This window comes from Periplaneta americana, chromosome 9 (genome assembly GCF_040183065.1).
Source record: "Periplaneta americana isolate PAMFEO1 chromosome 9, P.americana_PAMFEO1_priV1, whole genome shotgun sequence".
In the NCBI taxonomy this organism is placed as follows: domain Eukaryota; kingdom Metazoa; phylum Arthropoda; class Insecta; order Blattodea; family Blattidae; genus Periplaneta; species Periplaneta americana.
In genome coordinates this window covers 146,751,948-146,770,779 of record NC_091125.1, presented here as the reverse complement: position 1 = coordinate 146,770,779, position 18,832 = coordinate 146,751,948, and the positions used below count along the sequence as shown (strand labels likewise).

The 18,832-nt window shown below is 35.6% G+C and overlaps 1 protein-coding gene across 16 annotated transcripts in view; it reads left to right on the top strand.

Annotated features, from left to right (window-relative positions):
• The window catches only part of LOC138706600 (muscleblind-like protein 3), a 1,567,271-nt gene extending 1,550,742 nt beyond the window's left edge, over nt 1-16,529 (top strand). For 13 of the 16 annotated variants that reach the window (XM_069836101.1, XM_069836103.1, XM_069836099.1 and 10 more), the window contains 2 exons: nt 991-1,032; nt 14,131-16,529. In XM_069836101.1, coding sequence (XP_069692202.1) covers nt 991-1,032; nt 14,131-15,012 — 924 coding nt within the window. In that variant the 3' untranslated portion in view covers nt 15,013-16,529. The remainder of the gene's footprint in view (nt 1-990; nt 1,033-14,130) is intronic. The other 3 variants (XM_069836106.1, XM_069836110.1, XM_069836113.1) reach the window with 1 other exon arrangement.
• The last annotated feature ends 2,303 nt before the right edge of the window (nt 16,530-18,832 follow it).

Below are 18,832 nucleotides of genomic sequence, written 5' to 3'. Positions count from 1 at the left end.
TAAAATGCGTCAAAATCCTTTGCTGTGAGTCCCGTATTGTAGATTCACTCACCGTACAGGACCCTGATAGAAGGCTCCAGGTAAAATTTGTCTTCCATTTCTCGCCCATATTGAATTTATGTTCAGCATTGAAAGCCTTATTAAATGAAATATTACTATAGTGTTATTACCAATATATTCGAGTTCATAATTAGATATTGAAAAGTTTCATCTTGGACAGTTGTTTTACAATGATGACAGGGGCTTGGAGTGTAGATTTTAGAGATTGCTTGGCATTGACGAGCAGATGTTTCCGGTTCCTGTAGAATTGTAATAAATGGAACGTACAGCTCTTGCACTTGGACCTTCAATCCTGGTTGTTTTGCGCAGTAACTTAATTTTCAGCTTCTTTATTTTACACTAGATGTATAAAATCCAACTTGTCTTCTAACCTCTTGTAATTTTAATTATGGTGTAGTCCCTCTATTTACGTCCATTAACAGATACACATGTGCTACTATGGTTATAAGGAGCGGAAATGTTTATATTCTATTATAATAAGTATTTTTTTTTTTTTTTACCTGGTGTGTTTACTAATTGAAAGATGCATCTTTTCACATTGTTTCTTTTTGTCAAGGACCAGCTCTATATATAGATATAATTTTTTACCTTTTCTTTCCTTTGACCATCAGAATGAAGCTCTCCTGCAAATCCAAATCATCACCAGCAAATAACAGAAAACAAATTTATAGAACAATTTTTGACACTAATTAACAGCCTGAATGAATGTATCACTGTTCATTTGCAACAAGGACATGACAGACTGTAATACAATAATCTGCTAACTGCCATTTGTTTGTGACAGTCATTCAAACTGAGAATTAAGTATTTACCGATCAAATCAGTAGTTTTAAATGGGGGACAAACCAAAGCACATTCGTGAGCAGAAGCATGTTATGACGAGACGAGATGAGAAGAGGGAGTGCTCACTGAAATATTTTCCTGTTTCAGATGGATATGAAGTCTGTTGGATCATTCTACTATGAAAGCTTTGTAAGTGTGTATGTTTATTGTACTTGTATCATGGTTACGCGCTTTTGCTCAAGTAGCAAACAAAAATGGATTTTTATATTCTCTCCTAATGAATATTTTGATATAAGATACGATAAAATCTAGTTGTAATTGGATGTCCATTGTTCACATAAATAGTAGAGTAGACACTAATGATGGCAAAACCTTTATTTTTTTATATATATTTTTTTTCTCTCAAGCAAATTACTGATATACTGTTGTTGGGATATTTTATTTTGCATTGATAAAGTGGCTGTCATGAACTGTGGTCTTTGAGTGCACTTCTCAATATGCATGAAGCTGCGAAGTTTTCACACATTTTAACAATATCCGTGTATTAAAAAGGATGGGATGTTTGAGTCAGTATTGCTAAGCGTAAAGTTACCATTATTACAGCATGCTGTATGCCAGGTACATGATTTTGCATTTCTCTATTGCTCTCGCACTATTCTATTAATTACAGACGTGTGTATTTATTCTTGACATAAGTGTAGATCTTGCAATAAAAACCCGAAATCGGTTTATATTACGAGTAGTTCATACCAGTAAAATCTATTATTACTGATCAAAATTAGGGTAAAACTTTGATCTCACTATGCACCACATTTGGGAGAACAAAACGTACTTAATTGAAAATAACCTCAGAATTATAGCACATCACTCTAGAGACACGATGTGATCACTGCAAAAGTATAAACCCACCCAAAATTCCTTCGTTATATACCAACCAAAGATTTTCTTAAAAATTTCACGCAGTTTTACCACCATGATTTTGCACTATGCAGAGAAGCACCCATTCCTTCAGTCCAGGATAAATGTAATCTGTGTACCTAGTTTTCAAAAAGCGTACGTATATGCAAAGCATACCAAAAGTATGAACAAACGAAACATAACCTTTCACGAAGACTCGTTTTCTGTCTAGCAAAAACATATGCGAGGCATATCAAAAGCCTGAATAAACCAAACCTAACCTGTCACTAATCCTCGACCTCACGAAAACTCGTTTTCTTTCTACAAGAAAACGCATATGCAAGGCATGTTAAAAGCCTGAACAAACCAAATCTAACCTGTCACTGATCCTTGGTCTTGCAAAAACTTGCTTAGGCTATTCATTTTTTTTTTTCAGATGTGCAATATTTGTAAAGGCAAATGCCAGGTAATCTGTTGGCGAATCCTCGATCTCACTACATCTCGCCAGAAAATTGTAAAAAAAAAAAATTGAAATTTAAATTAAGTTGTAATTGTAATCTTGTAAAATTTTGACTTGTTCCACATCGTAAAGCTTCATGGCTAATGTAAGATCTATGGAGTATAATAAATTAAATAAATTATACCATATCTTACTTTCATTCATTATGAAATAATACAGCACAAATCAGACGTCAGTCCCGTGTGTGGTGTGTAGCAAGATCGAAGTTTCAATAAAATTGGTTTGACATAGTAAGAATTAGAAACTGTGAGACTGTATGTTTGAAATTGAACGGAAGTTTTACTCTTAGTTTTTAGTAACCTAATCTAACCCGATATGTATGTTCAGTCTTGTTATTTTGTTGTATAAATTTGTTCGACTTTTTTTTTCTCTTTTTAATAAAAATTTTAGAACAAAACTAATTTTACGTTATATTATTGAAAACTTGAAGTTAAATTATATTTGTGATTTGATCAACAGTAGTAGGAAATTTTTTTGTTTTAGATCAAGTTAGGTTAGGCTAGGTTATAAAGAACTAGGAATTAAAGTTAATATTTTACCAGAAAGCCTCATGGTTTCTATTTCACGCTGTGGAACATTAATTTCGACCTACAGTTGTAACAGCTTCTAATAAGTACCGGTACAATAGTACAGTGTAAACGAATTTGGGGTTTTTACTGTAATAGACATTCATATACAAAAATACTAATATGTAGGAAATCAAATCTGGTTCCCAAGTTTCAGTGTGCTGCTACTCTAACACAGAGTTACCAACTTAAAATCTAACATTGAATGTAGGGGAGGCTCATTTTTGGCATATGTTCTAACCTCCCATTATTGATACCTAATAAAATAATAAATTCCTGTCATACCACAGTTATTTTATACAAATGTAAGCGATGTCAACTCATCTTTGTTCATAAAGATATGGTAGCTGGGTTATGCATGCACTGAAATATCTCTTCAAATTAGTCAAGTAATAGTGTAGAATTCTTACATCCATATTGGCCACTGTTTTATTTGCAAAACATCAATTTATTGTCTTATCTGTCGGCCTGCATTTAGTAACAGATCCTAAGTAGATGCCTCTGAAATTTAATATCTGTAAGAACTTTGTAGCAATTCAGTTGTTTCAGATATTTTTTTCAGATTTTAATAGTTATTACGAAGAGCACAGAAAATCGTTTTTACACAGTGCCACAGTTTTTATCGAGCTCTATTTTCCAAATGCAAGGAAGTTCGTAGAATAAGTATGGTATATGCTTTGGCATGTAGAGCCTGTCAAAGAAATTGATATAATCAGGAGAAAGCAATAACATTATTAAATTAGCAACAACCTGAAATTCTTGTAAGTGGTTTGCTAACTCTGATGCATATTGCTTCTTTGATGTACTTTAGTTCCCTTCTTGATATACCTCATTTAACAAGGTCAAAAACAAGAGAAACATAAATTTGCATGTTAAGAATATTAAACTATTTCCGAGCTGTTTCACGAGGGCATGAAGTGAAAAGTAAATTTTTTCCTCACCTCACTTTTCATCGTAATAGTCAATATCAAGCAATTTTTTTTTAACCATATGATGTCTCAATATTTATTTGTGTTGTCATATTTATATATAGTAATATAAATATATAAAATAAAAGCTTTACCAGTATTATTTTAATCAATTATTAATATAAAGATATAAAATAAAATCTTTACCAGTATTATTCCACCGTATTTTGAAAATAGTTCCATTTTTTGTTTACACATTTGTATTACAAATTTGTACTTTCCAAAATATTTTATCTTCAACAAGAGAAATGGTACACATTTATGTCTATAACTTCGTTTCTCACATGTCTTAGGGATCGTTTTCCCGGACAGGAAAATAAGAAATTATTACATAAGCGTCCCTTTTATGCACCAGTGCTCAGAGCTATTGAAATTTCACTTAAATGCATCACATGTTTTCTCATGGCACAGTACATAATTACAAGTTAAATGCCTTATGGGCCAATATTAGCCGGATATGCATAGTAAACTTGGGAAACGAGCCAGTATGGCATACTGTTAAGATTGATAAAATGTCAATTATTTAATTACCTTTATATAAGGTTATCACCCATTCCAAACATTTTATTTTATTTGCATTTAATTACATATTATGATTACGGTGAAAACTCCTTTGTATACTCATTTTAATGAAGTTGTTATACATTTTTCATATATAGGGCCAACAAATTATAATAAATTGGGGATGGACACGATTACATTACAGAAGGTAGCTGTGAGATGTAGAAAGATCTGAATAATTTTCTATTGGTGTAATTTCAAAGTACATTGCTTGCTAAGAGAATTTATTAGTAGGTTTTGTATTTGAATTTTTAGATAGGCCCCATGTTATATCCTATTTCATTCTGATGTTAATTTTTCTAAATGTTTATTGATTCTCCAGAAATTATCAGTGTCACCCTTCTGTATTCACTCACATTAGTTGCATACTGTCACCTCCTTTAAAGCCACTTTAAGCACTGCTTTAGATTTTATATAAACACTTCACATCACCTATATTTCAAACATTGCTCCCGTGTAAAATTGTTAATAAGTTTATTCCTACATTTAAATCCGTAAATTAGATTTCTTAGCATAACATTTATTTGTGTACATTGTCTTACATCACGACAGATATTAAAACCGGCTTTGTTATTCCCATTGATCCTGGGGATTAGTTGAAGTATTCAGTTTAGTTTTGTATGTTTAGATGAAATTCTTTCTTTTTGACTTAATATTCTTGGAACAGAAAATTATTCATGTTCTTTCTTTCATGTGATGGAAAAAGCTTTAGCGAACCTTCAGAACATTGTTTCCACATAAAAGAAAAAAATTAATTCCAAGAAATTAGCAATAAACGTCATCTAAATATCCGGTTTTCGAAAAGATGAAGTTCAACATTTTTTTAGATATTCCACTGTGTCATGGATGTAGAAAAAGTCTATGTGGAGCCAGCACATGGCACCAAACATTGGATATTTCTACATCTATGATATTGTGGTAACTAATTTTCTGACTGCATTGTAAATATTCTGAATAAATTCCTTTTGTACTGATAAATCACCGTCACTTCATGCTTTCAAAACTGTAAGGAAGAACAGCATAAACTGCTAAAGGGAGAGATACAACTTTCGCTAATATAATTTTACTATATAATCAACATTTCTTTTTCCTCAGAAAATTAAAATTAAAATTTATACGTTTAATAATATACATTCTCTGTACATTGCTAAGCAATTTTATTGTTTTTGAAAACCTAATAGTTTTTTTAATTATGAAAATTTGTGAACTGTTTTGTTCAACTGGACAGCATTTACCTGATACCGGTAACTAAAAAAATATTTAAAATATTTTAATAAAACTAAACTCTTTAATACTTTATTTTAAAAAAATAATGGTTATTTTAAGAAAATAATAATACTTCGGAATATGTATGATAAGAACTTTCTTGTGTTAAATTTTAACGTACTTTGTTAACATGTTTCAACCTATTTTGGGTCATCTTCAGAACTGGTCGTTGTTGGTCTTGGCGCCTCTTGTTTCCTGTGAGGGTGCATTCATAGTGTAGAGTCAAAGAGTGTATATGTTTTGAAAGACCAGCGACTAGTTCTGAAGATGACCCAAAATAGGTCAATACATGTTAACAAGGTACGTTAAAATTTAACACAAGAAAGTTCTTATCATACATATTCCGAAGTGATACAGTGTTACAAGTTGTGTAATCAAGATGTATAATAATAATACATTCTGATTAACTTTATAACTACTTTACTATGTTAACAAGAGGAAATTACCTGGCCGACTAGTTTCGAAGTGATATTCTTCATTATCTGAAGCCTAGTGAAGGTCCCGCGCTATCTTTTGGTTTCCTGTTGTGGTGGGAATATCGCGGGACCTTCACTAAGCTTCGGATAATGAAGAATATCACTTCGAAACTAGTCAACCAGGTAATTTCCTCATGTTAACACAGAAAAGCAGTTATAAAGTTAATCAGTGATCATATAAGTGTTAAAAGTGTATATAGAATAATAAGAATAATGATTTCATAATAATTTTTCCAATTTGATCAATATTATTTTTTTAGAGAAACACGCTATTTACCATCCATGCTGTGATGATCTCAGTTATAAATATAATATTCAAGATTGGAATGTCATTGGACTTATGTTTGGTGCGTGAGGAACAATTCCCAAATTTACATTGGAGATCCTCAGAAAATTAAAGGTTCCTGAAAAGACTCTTCAGACAATTGCATCAGCTATTTTAAAATCTTCATTGAACATCATTCAGTCACCATCTCTATTCATCTTTATAATTTTCAATGTATATTATTTATTTTCAATAAATTTTTATCGTTTTGATAGCTACCATATCTTGTCGCAGAATATTCTTCTTTTTTTTTTTTTAATTTAATTACGTATTTTTTTAACATTAATTTACATTTTCTTTTTTTGTTCATTTGAATAGATTAGGATGCCGATATTTTAAATCCAAGATTTGGACAGCTATCATTTCGATTGTCTCTCTCTATATTAAAGATTTGACTGTATATTGTTCACATGGGAGAACTGTATATGCATGCAAAGTTTCATTAAAGTATCTTAAATACTTCTTGAGTTATGTAAATGCTGTCCGGGTAAACAAAGTACTCCACAAATTTTCATAATTAAAAAAAAAAACTGTTAGGTTTTCGAAATCATTTAAATTGCTTAGTGATATATAGATAATGTATATTAAGTCTGCAAATTTTATTTTGAAAGGATCTATAAATCCTGAGGAGATAATGTTGAATTATAGTAAAATTGTACTAGCGAAAGATGTACCTCCTCCCTTAAGTGTGTATTACAAAGGTAAAGTTGTGGCGAAGAATGAGCGTGAAGGCAAAATGTGGGAGCAGGTCCATTCATAAGTTGGAAAATGAATTAGCAGCTAAGAGTATTTCATAAAACTTGTATACCAGCAGCTGTACCTTATACTGATCTTAATGAGCATGCAGGCTGTGCAACCTACAAGATGCAGCAGTAATGCTACATTTGTATCCTCCCTTTCTCTTCTCTGAGAATTCAGATTGATAAATAATTATATATTTTGCAGCTTACAAGTAAGAGGCCGGATTCATATGCAAAAACAAATCGTATAGGATACATGGAACTTGCAAGGTCAAATTTAAATATGTACAACTGCAATAATAATAATAAGGCAGATATGTTACTAATAAATGTATCATATTCTCTACTGTTGCAGTATGTAATGAGAGTCATTCTGAAGCTTCTATGCCTGTTGCAGAAAAATGTTTTATACAAGAAAATATTCTTCCTACATCAGAGACGTTACTAGTACCTTCTTATTATAGAAATGGAGAAATCTGGTTTGCCAAATTTACATAAGAATAAATTGCTATCAGTAATCATTACTACCTATGAAACAAAACGTCACTTTGTTAATGAAACAAGATCATTCTAGTACTAATAGTATGAATTTTCTTTTAAAAGTAAGAGAATATGTAAGGATCATATTTTAATCGAAACACACTTTCAAAATGCAAGTAATGTCGTCAATAAAAGTATTACTGTTCATATGTTTCAAATAGTATATAGAATTACACAGGGTGTTTCAGTAAAAACGTAAAAAATTAAGTAATTGATTAACTAGCGGACTTACTCGTGTTAATTATGTAAGCATGTGCGGCTTACAGCTGTTTCGGTGCTTCACACACCATCCTCAGAGCCTACTAGATCTCAAACATAATAGACAACATCATAAGGAAGACAAAACAAAAACTCAACAAACACACAAAACACAAACACAAGAAATACATCACACTAACGTACGAAAACAAAAACACACACAAGATCGCATCCTCATTCAGAAAACAGAAATACAACATAGCATACAGAACAGAAAACACACTACAAAGACATCTCAACACACAAACAACACAAACAAATAAATACAACCACACATGCGTATACAAACTCACATGCAATAATTGTGACAGTTTCTACATTGGACAGACAGGCAGATCATTCCAAACTCGATACAAAGAACACATTAAAGCAATGACCAGAGGACACAATACATCTACATATGCCGAACACATAACTAATGCTAACCACACATACAATAACATAAATACAGACATGGAAATCCTACACATACAACCCAAAAACCAAAAACTCAACACACTAGAACAATATGAAATATACAGACACACTAAAACACACCCTAATCAAATTCTCAACACACAGATTAATTTCAGAACACACACACTATTTGACACAACTCTTCATCACACGAATGCACCCACACAACAGGCAGAGAAGTACGAGATGACGCCGAGATCTAGTAGGCTCTGAGGATGGTGTGTGAAGCACCGAAACAGCTGTAAGCCACACAGACTTACATAATTAACACGAGTAAGTCCGCTAGTTAATCAATTACTTATATTCAAGTGTTAAAAGTAGTGTACGCAAGATAAAAAATCGAATAAAAAATTAAACAGGAGAGGATGCTTTACTGAATATTTTAAGATAGGGAACTTGGGATTTGCGAAGCCAGATTAAGGCGACTATCAAGTTCATTTTGCTGTAAATATCTGGGTTGGCATTGTAGATTACAAGACCATCTCATTAGGCCATATCTCCTAACTGCCTGTCTGAATGGCCATATATACTCATGTAGTTCCAGTTCGTGTGAAGAGTTTTGCCTGACTGTTGAAGGATGTCTCCTTTGCTGAGATGATGTGGCTGCTGTATGGCAGAGCACTGCCACACTTCATTGTAGATGTCTGCAACAATCTGGATGATACATTTCCTAGTCGCTGGATTGGAAGGGAAGATCCTTTTCTTATATCCTGCAACACGATCATTCCTTATAGGAATAACTAAAAATAACTTATTGTATACATCTTGATTACACAATTTTTAACACTGTATCACTTCGGAATATATACTGTATTTCTTTCACGTGTTAAAATTAAGTACAGTACCTTGTTGTTGAAACACGTGAAAGAAATACAGTATATATTCCGAAATCACTTATTTATAAAAAGTCAGTAAACATGAACATGGAATGAGATGCCAGAGATGTTTAAAAAGGGTGCAACAGAATCTCGTACACCAATGTCATGCTTGAATTGAGATTTAAATGACTGGAGCAACTGTTGTTAATGGTACGTTGTTAAGTCAGGTTTGCAAATGATATGAAAATAATTTTAAATTGTAAATAATGTTGACAGTAAGCGATAGTGATAGACATGTTTAAGCTCATATCTTCCTAATCTGACTCTACAGACCCCAAGTTCCCCATCTCAAAATGTTCAGTTGAGATCGCCTATTTCCTGTTTAATTTTTTGCATGCTCTCACTGAATCATTCTGTACATTCAGTGATTGCTCGTGGAATTTAGTTGTGGAGGGGCTCACAAGCAAATATTCTGATGGGGGCAGATAAGAAAGTTAATTTTTTTTCCTTCCACCATGTTAATAATGTCAAAAGAAGTGCTTATACAAATTTTGGCCACTCGACCGCAATTACGAGGGCCGTAAAAAAATAAGTTCGCCAGGGGCCGCTAACAGAAAAAAAAAAACACAATTTCATTGGACAAATTTATTGGAACGGACACAGCAATTGTTGAGCTATTTTTCAACATATTTTCCATCGGAATTGAGACATTTCTCATATCATGGGATCGACAGAGAAAGGTGCAGACGCAGTCAGACGCTGGTTCCGATCTGAGACGGCTGACTTCTACGACACAAAAATTGATCCTGTGGTATGACAAATGTCTCAATTCCAGTGGGGGATATGTTGACAAATAGCGCAACAATTGCTGTATCTGTTTCAATAAATATTTCCATGGAATTTTGCTTTTTTCTATAAACGGCCCCAGGGAAAATCACTTTCTGGACGGCCTCGTAATTGCGGTTGAGTGGTCAAAATTTGTATAAGCACTTCTTTTGACATTATTAACATTGTGCAAGAAAAAAATTTAACTTTTTTATATGCCCCCATAGGAACGTTTGCTTGTTATAAAAAGTCAAATATCATATAAGAATATTATAACTTCATGCACAGGAAAAACATGTATTTAGCCATCAGTGTAGCTCTGTCGGCTGAAGCACTAGCCTGCCGATCCGGAGTTGCACTCAGGCGTGGGTTCGATTCCCGCCTGGGCTGATTACCTGATTGGGTTTTCCCCAAATATAAGGCTAATGTCAGGTAATCTATGGCGAATCCTTGGCCTCATCTCGCCAAATGCCATCTCTCTATCACCATCCTATAGATGCTAAATAACCGAGTAGTTGATACAGCGTCGTTAAATAACCAACTAAAAAACATGTATTTGCCTGAATAGACAGATTTATATCATCGAGCAGACTTTTGAAATTCCTCCCAAGCATGAGCCTATAGTCTCAACAGTGGGGGGGGGGGGGGGGAGTGGTGATCAGGTCTGTTGTCATGGCAGTCTTATGTTTTATTGTCCGTCCTGACACATCTAAGCAGGCACTGACATGCTATATATGGAAATGTTTTCAGTATGTGAGCCGTTCAGAGCAGAAGTGGTGTAAGTCAAGAATGGGTAATGAGGGTTGAAGTAAACATTCTGTAAAATACAGCGCAAAGTAGCAATTAATATTCACTTTATTTAAACTATTAGGAATCAGTGGATAGCAAGAACGACATATTAATTGCTACTTTGCACTGTATTTTACAGAATTTTTACTTTAAAGCTCATTATCCAATTTTGGCTTACACCGCTTTTGCTCTGAACGGCTCATATATTGTAGCCAAATAATAGTATGAAACTCATTAAAGAAGCATTCCCCTCCAGCAGCTGCCATTGTCAGTTTTGCATATAAATCCGGACTCTACTTGTAAAGAATTGTGTGGTTATAGTTTAAAAATATTGAAACACTACAAACTTCCTCCATCCTAAAGAATTTCGAGGATGTTTTCTGCTAATTTAAGTTTATAGGATAGTAATATAACCAGCAAAGTAGAAATAGTGTCCTTTACAGAAATATTTTATTTAAAATTCTTCCACTTGGTTGTATATTTAATAGTTCTGTACTGCATTTTCGTTCATAAATTCCACTTATAAATTTAACAGTATTTTTGTAACAAGAACAGAGGAGAAGAGGGAAAGGAGGACGTAGGAAGCAAATGCCTCGCCCACAATAACTTATTAAGTATTACTTACCTCATGTTTATTTTCTGAAAGCAGTTACAAGGGCTTACCATGTGTATTGAGAAGAGTTGTGTAACCATGTGCAGAAAACTGTTTACTACTTATCTGTAATTGCTTCATTTAAATGTGATGACATGTTACTGTGTGCCTGGACTCTTTACTTGTATGTAGAAGGCAACAAAGACGCAAGAGAAACACATTCAATACATAGTGCGATAATAACATTTCACATAAGTCACAAAACCAGCAGAGATGTAAATAAATGTAATTAATAATACACTGGAGTGAATTGATTACTCATAATTATAGGAACAAGTATACTCTCTTTCTGTAAATTAAATTGCTATTATTAATGTAGGATGCAGAGTATAATTTTATTCATCCTTGAGTGTAAAATTTACTTCATAAATTAGTGCTAATGTCTGTGCATTTGTCTGATGAGAATGACTCACGTGTATTCTACAGTATCACATATATTCTAATTGAAATGTTTATTCCTTCTCAGAAAGTGCCGGAAATGACATACTGCTGCACATTGAACTAGATACAACACTGTTTTTAAGCTGTTCATTACGATCAATTATGTAAAGTTACAGATGTTAATGAGTTCATAAATAACTTAGAACGAAATCTCAAAGCGGAGGATGTTAAAATTAGGAATAATTTCAACATTGCTGCTTACCTATTTAAATTAATAGAACTGTATTTGTAGGATCTGAAGCTTTCCCAGCATTGAATATGGCATAATTATACATCTTGATTACACAACTTTTAACACTGTATCACTTCGGAATATGTATGATAAGACTTTCCTGTGTTAAACTTCAACGTAGCTCGTTTACATGTTTCGACCTATTTATGGGTCATCTTCAGAACTGGTCGTTGTTGGTCTTCGCGCCTCTTGTTCTGTTTCCTGTGAGGGTGCGTTCGTGTGGTATAGTGTAGAGTCAAAGAATGTGTGTGTGTTTTGAAATTGAGTTGTGTGTTGAGAATTTCGTTGGGGTGTGTTTTCGTGTGTCTGTATATTTCATATTGGAAATACTACACATCCAACCAAAAAGCCAGAAACTAAACACACTAGAACAATATGAAATATACAGACACAGATGGGAGGATTTCTCCCTTTTGGGAAGTTATTCTCCTCTCATAAATTCATATTAACATCTCTGCCAGGGATAACTTCTGCCCCCACCCCTCACAAAATATAATTGTTTTATTACAAGCATACTTTATAAAGTACAGTATAAAGTAAACAAATAAAATAATATTAATGTGTTATCATCACCGGCAAGACGACAACACTCGATAACTTAGGAATTACACATCTTATCTTAAACCTGCTCATGGATATAATTATTTTATAATCAAGATGCAAGACAAGCAACTCAGTGTGACCAAGCATTGAGCGGTATCAAATGAAGATAATAATAATTTTATGTATGGTATTCTCTATCTAGGATTTTATCCCCCCCCCATCAGAAATCTTAATTCGCACCCTGGCCACCATCATATGATTTACTGAAATGAGGAATTGAGGCTATGTCCTAGTTGATGCCTTACTCAAAGTCCCCCGGGATTTCTCTTTCAGTATTTCGAGTAGCCTACAGTGCTTGCAGGAAAGCCTATGAAGGATTTTGGTGTAATAGTGTATGTTGAAGCTAAATTATAATCTAATTAGATTATTTAATGCTGAAATAGGTTATGCCATCTGCAAAACAAGGAGATTGTATATGTGCACGATTTGTGTGTTTTATATTGTAACTGGACTGTCAATATGCTTTATAATATACCGTACTGAATATTTTTGCGGTATGAATATAATCCAAAGCATAAAAAATATTCTCGATAATTTTGATGTTTGTTGTTCCTATTTCCATTGAAAGATCCATTGTCACATTATCGATACACCTCTTCAAATTAGTGTTAGTCTACACATGTGCATACATTGAACGATAGGCTTTTTGGAAGAGTTTTTTGTCACCATAGATATTATCTGCTAAATAAAACATCAAGGACTAGAGTCAAGAAAAGGCAGATTTTTTTAAAGAAAGTTTTAGAGAAATAGAAAAAGTATAAAATACATTTAGAAATATTACATATAATGCTTTAAAGTTGCTCTAATGTCACACACAAATGAATTGGTGACAGAATTGGTAGGGCATTCATAAACAAAATTAGATTGCTACTGATAGCATAGAGGATGCTGTTGGTAGTGATTATTATTGATATTGAAAATGACATTGTTAGTCACAGTCCTTCATAAGATTTTATTTTAAGTGTTTTTGAGGTCGAGATTTTATTCTTCAATTTGTCAGTCAAACAGGGGAAACCATGAGTATAGACCGTAACCCCTTGGCCCCTTTTCTGACTCTACATAACTCACTCCTACTGTCTGTAAAATAGTGAATGAACAGTACATTTCGATGCATCACAAACCTTTTGCCTTTTATCAGCAAGATAACACAACATTCATTAATATGTTTTGAACATATGTCACAGGAATTTGACTAAAGGAGAACTGCATGCAAGGCACAGAGAATCTCCGTTCGTGACGATGTCTAACATTACTGTCGCATAATGAATTGAGCTGATGTGTTTCTCTTGTCATCCTTGCTCTTCATGTATATCAGGACAACGTGATGCACTAACACGCCCGTCTCTGCTTGCAGGCCTTCCCCGGGATGGTCCCTTACAAGCGGCCAGCCGCCGACAAGTCTGGAATGCCCGTGTACCAACCCAACGCAACGACGTACCAGCAGCTGATGCAGCTGCAGCAGCCTCCGTTTGTCCCGGTGTCATGTGAGTACTCGACCCCCCCCGCAACTGTCACTAGCTCCTCCCTAAGTCCCGCCACGCCCAGCTGCTCTTCCGTGGCGAGCAGCACTGGGGGCGCTGCAGAAGTGGGCAAGGTGGTGGTGACAGAGCTGGAGGACACTGCAACGGACAAGCTCCCCCAGAGCGGCGGCAAGCCCCCACAGGTCGCGGTATCTGTGTCGGTGCCACCTCCCACCCCGGTCTCGGTTCCCACCCCCATTCCGACCCCGGCCGTCACTCCCACAGACGTCGCCGCCGCCGCTGCCAAAGAGGCTGCACAGCAGAGCTATGCCAAGGCTGTCAAAATGGCAGCTGCTGCGGCAGCGTCCGCTCCGCTTAACATAAACCCACTGATGGCCCTCAATTATACTGGAGTGGCTCTCAACAAGCAGGCCATGGCCGTGCTGCCGCCCCCACCGCGCTACGCCCCACAGGTGCCCAGCTTGAGCATTACCCCTGCGCCACAACTGCAGCCGGGTCTGCTGGCATACAACCGTGTCCCTCCACCTCCAACCACTGCGACTCTTGTCTCACCCTATTCCTTCTTGCGCCCCCAGTTCGTGCACGCCACCCCCTATGCTATGGTCTCACAACCACCCCCCACACCGATGGTCGGGAATGGAATTTTGAATAACATGATAGCACAGTATAACCCCCTGGCCACCACTGCCAACAATAACAATAACATCATCGCAGGCGTGACCCTCCAACCCTACAAGAAGATGAAAACCACCTAAACGCTCTTGATCCATACCTTCGGCGATTCGTTCTTTTTTTATTTTGAGGAAGTTCCTTTCTAGTCAAAATTATTGTCTGAATCTATTCAGTATTTTAATGCTAACGTGCGGGTAAGCCGCCGTTCAGAGGACCAAAACCCGAGTGCCTGAGTGTGGGGGAGCAAGTTGCGCGCCGTCTGGGGGAGCTTGGAGCTCCATCGCTCGCAGTCACACCAGTAACAAGCTGTGATAACATAACCTGTAGGGATAGTGGACAGTTCCCCAGTTCCTTGAATGAGATGACATGGTGGAGCCTGGTGGACTCTAAAAAAAAATGAGAAAGCTTTTTTATTATTATAATAATATTATTATCACTGCAGAGGTTTAACCTCTACAACTTATACTCGGGATACAACTCCGTTTTGTTAAGTTGTAAGTACCTAGTTACCCTGAGGAAGAGAACTTTTTAGGCATGCAGTGGGAAATTCCATCTCATAAAATTCTGTAGCAGCATAGCATGGAGTAGATCTATGAACATTGTATACTTTTCAGTGCTATTAGTTAGTGCCACTGTAGTGTGTCATCTTCTGTTTTATTGGATCTTTAACCCAGGAACACCTTCGGCTGAGAATGTTGAGAGCCGACAAGGGTTTCCTGTGTTATACTTATTCCATTCGCATTCGCCAGTTGTTAACATCTGGCTGTGTATTTACTTATTGTAGCTGTATTACTGTGTAATCCGTTATTTTTAGTCATACCCTGTATGGGAATCTTTATCTTATTCACAATTTGTTACGTAGAAGCTTTTATATTTGTAGTTCATGAACTTGAGAACTGTATGTCTTCCTGGTTTTGTTGGGCAATTCCGCAAGTGGACTGCTGAATGTGACGATTAACTGCTGTTTGTTGATTTTACAATGTTTATAGTTACACTAAGTGGACGAACGCATACAGTTCTTTGTATTCAGTGTTCCTATGTTAGTAATGAACTAGATGATAACTTTTAATTGAATGTTCCACGGTCTTCACGACCTATGTTTAAATTGATCGTTAATGATAGCGGTGGTTAATCACATTACTAATATCTCTTAACTAGAACTTATAAAGATACAATTTACACAATATATAATATGAAATGTGTATTATAATATTTAGTTATAAAAAGAAAATTGTTTGCATTTTTAAACAAGATAAGTCTCTGGCTAACTACTCTTCGAACGACCACACTGTACACTGTATAGCCCTCGAGGATAGCTCAGAAGGCGTTGGTCACACGCTGCAACATCATTATTTAGCTTCATTTCCAACGCATATGAAGAAAGTGCCTTCTGCTACTGTCCTGTACTGATTTTTAAAGGATTTGGGTTTTTATTACAATCTGCCTGACTTGTCACGCTTATTTGCAATAGCCATCACTGAGTTTTGACTGTATTCCATACAACTGTGTATTGTACTGTCTAATCCTGCTGATCTTTGTATGTAAAGAAACAGACAACAAACACCAGCCAGTATTTGTAATAATAATGCTTGGAAATGCATGATTATTTGTTTTATTAATGCTTCTTTTTTCAATCTTCTCTCTCCCTCAGAAAGTCCTACAGCATTTAGTTGTTAAAAAGAACTATTGGAAAATTGGTTTTTTAGTTTTCCAGTGTTCTGTACCCTTTTCCGCATCTCTGTAATGCTGCTGCATAAGGTAAGGCAGATAGAATCCTCTTCTTACACTAACTGCCACTGCCGCCACTGCCGACAGTCCCTCCCCGTCCTGTCCTGTCCCGTACTCAGAGGACCGAACCAGCCTGATTGAGTATTGATTGCTGTGACCCTGTAGTCTTTGTGTAGGATTGCATCTCGGTACAGCAGACTATTGCTTCTTCACAGGGAGAAGGGAGAGCTGAGAGACAGACAGGCAGCCGGAAGCGGCAGAAAGTGGCTGGCGGCTAGCTTACATGGGTTATAACATGAGACTGCTTCGCAGTGTTGCCAGCCACCGGGAGTTGCATTCTGACCTGTCACACAGGTTTCTTGCATTCTTATCACATCTTTAAAAGACTGGTTCTGCAACTTTTCCTAAAATTTGAATTAGAACAGTTAAAAGTCTGTACACGGCCGTGCCTTAGAACCCCGATCGACTTGGTTGAAATGCTAAGAATGCAAGAATCCTGTTGGATCGTTCTACACTTCCAAATTAATGGACATGGATTCGTCCTTGCTTAACAAGGTCTGAATGCAATTTCTCGATCTGTTGCTATAAAAAGTGTGCTAACTTTCTTTGTGGACTGTACATTTTTGAAATGTTACATTTGAAACGGTTGATAAGTAATGTAGTCTTGAGGTCAGTGCAATTGTATCTGTATTTAGCATGTCTTGTTTGACCAGTTGGAGCTCCTAATGGAATGTTTTCCTCTGTTGCTGTTCACAAATCTTTTTTTAGAGAATGCCCAGTAACACATGTGCCTAACACGACCCTCTCTGCATTGCACTTTATTTGATGGACACAGAATTGTTTTTGAGGCATTGTTTCATCCTCGTGTTACAGCTTCCTACGTGAGTAATGTTGCATAGACCATAAACTTGTTATTACTGTAGTTTTCAAGCTGCAAACCCAAATAAATTGCAGAAACAACAAGTTTATTACCAGAATTGTATAAAATTTACTTGTTTCGTATTATAATATTAATGCAAAATCAATCATATTACTCATCTAAACTCTTGTTTTACAGTGATGTCATTACACTTGCCTAATAGGATGTCCATTCCCCGAGTTTCTAGATATTTTACATATTTTAACAATTGAGAAGGCTGTCATTTTAATGTGAATGCAAGTCTTTCTTCTTAGAAAGATAGAAGCTTAAAATTTAATACGTGTTATGTTGAAACTTTGAAGTTAACCCTTTCCAATCCTTTTTCTTTTCTAACATTAATCTTCTCAATTGAAAATTAATCGAGGTGGAAATTATAATTACCTTGAATCTCTATGCAAGTATTTAGAAGTGCTATACTGTGTTCTCTTTAAGCGCAAGACGTCTTTGCAGGGGATAGGAAAGGGTTAAAAGATAAGGGGTGAAGTCCTATTAGTGTATATGGACATCAGAGTCTTGGACCAATGCCGCTTGGTGATCTGATGTCTGCAAATGAGGTGTCTTATATTCTGAAAGGATAAATGAGATCGGAGGGTGTAATGAGACTTCCTTACTTATCAGCTTCCTCATTGTGAGTTAATGATGTGTACCACAACACATTAACGTACAAGAATTGAGTAATACTTAGATATGCACATAGCTAACAGCTTAACTTATTTTTGGATTGCCTATATTTGCAGCCAGTGTATTTGACGTTGTGTGTTAGGTGTGGGTGTGCATATGAGCCACACAGAAACCAAATGCAAGTAGTGATAACAAATTTGTTCTCTTTAAAAAGTCAGAAGAGCTGCAAACACCAGCATCTGGGCTATTATATATATTATACCTACATAAATACATATATACGTATTTTAATTGCACTGTTCTGCATGTTACAGCTGAATACAGTGTGTTGTTCACATTATTGCAAGTAGTGTATACTGGCCAAGCACGATAAGGTATGTAACATTCCACAAGATTGCACAGGGAAGAGAGAAGGAGTTCGACAAAGAATCCGTTTACACAAACTTTATGTAACTTGGTGCATGAGAAAGATCATATGTACAGTATATAAGATGGAACGTCATTCACACAAGTCAAACGTAATGTGGAGATGTTGACAGTTGTTAGCAAATGCATTAAACAAAACAATGGGCACAATATACAATTGAAATCCCAAAGATCTGTAAGGACTAAGATTATGTATATCAGGAACTGTT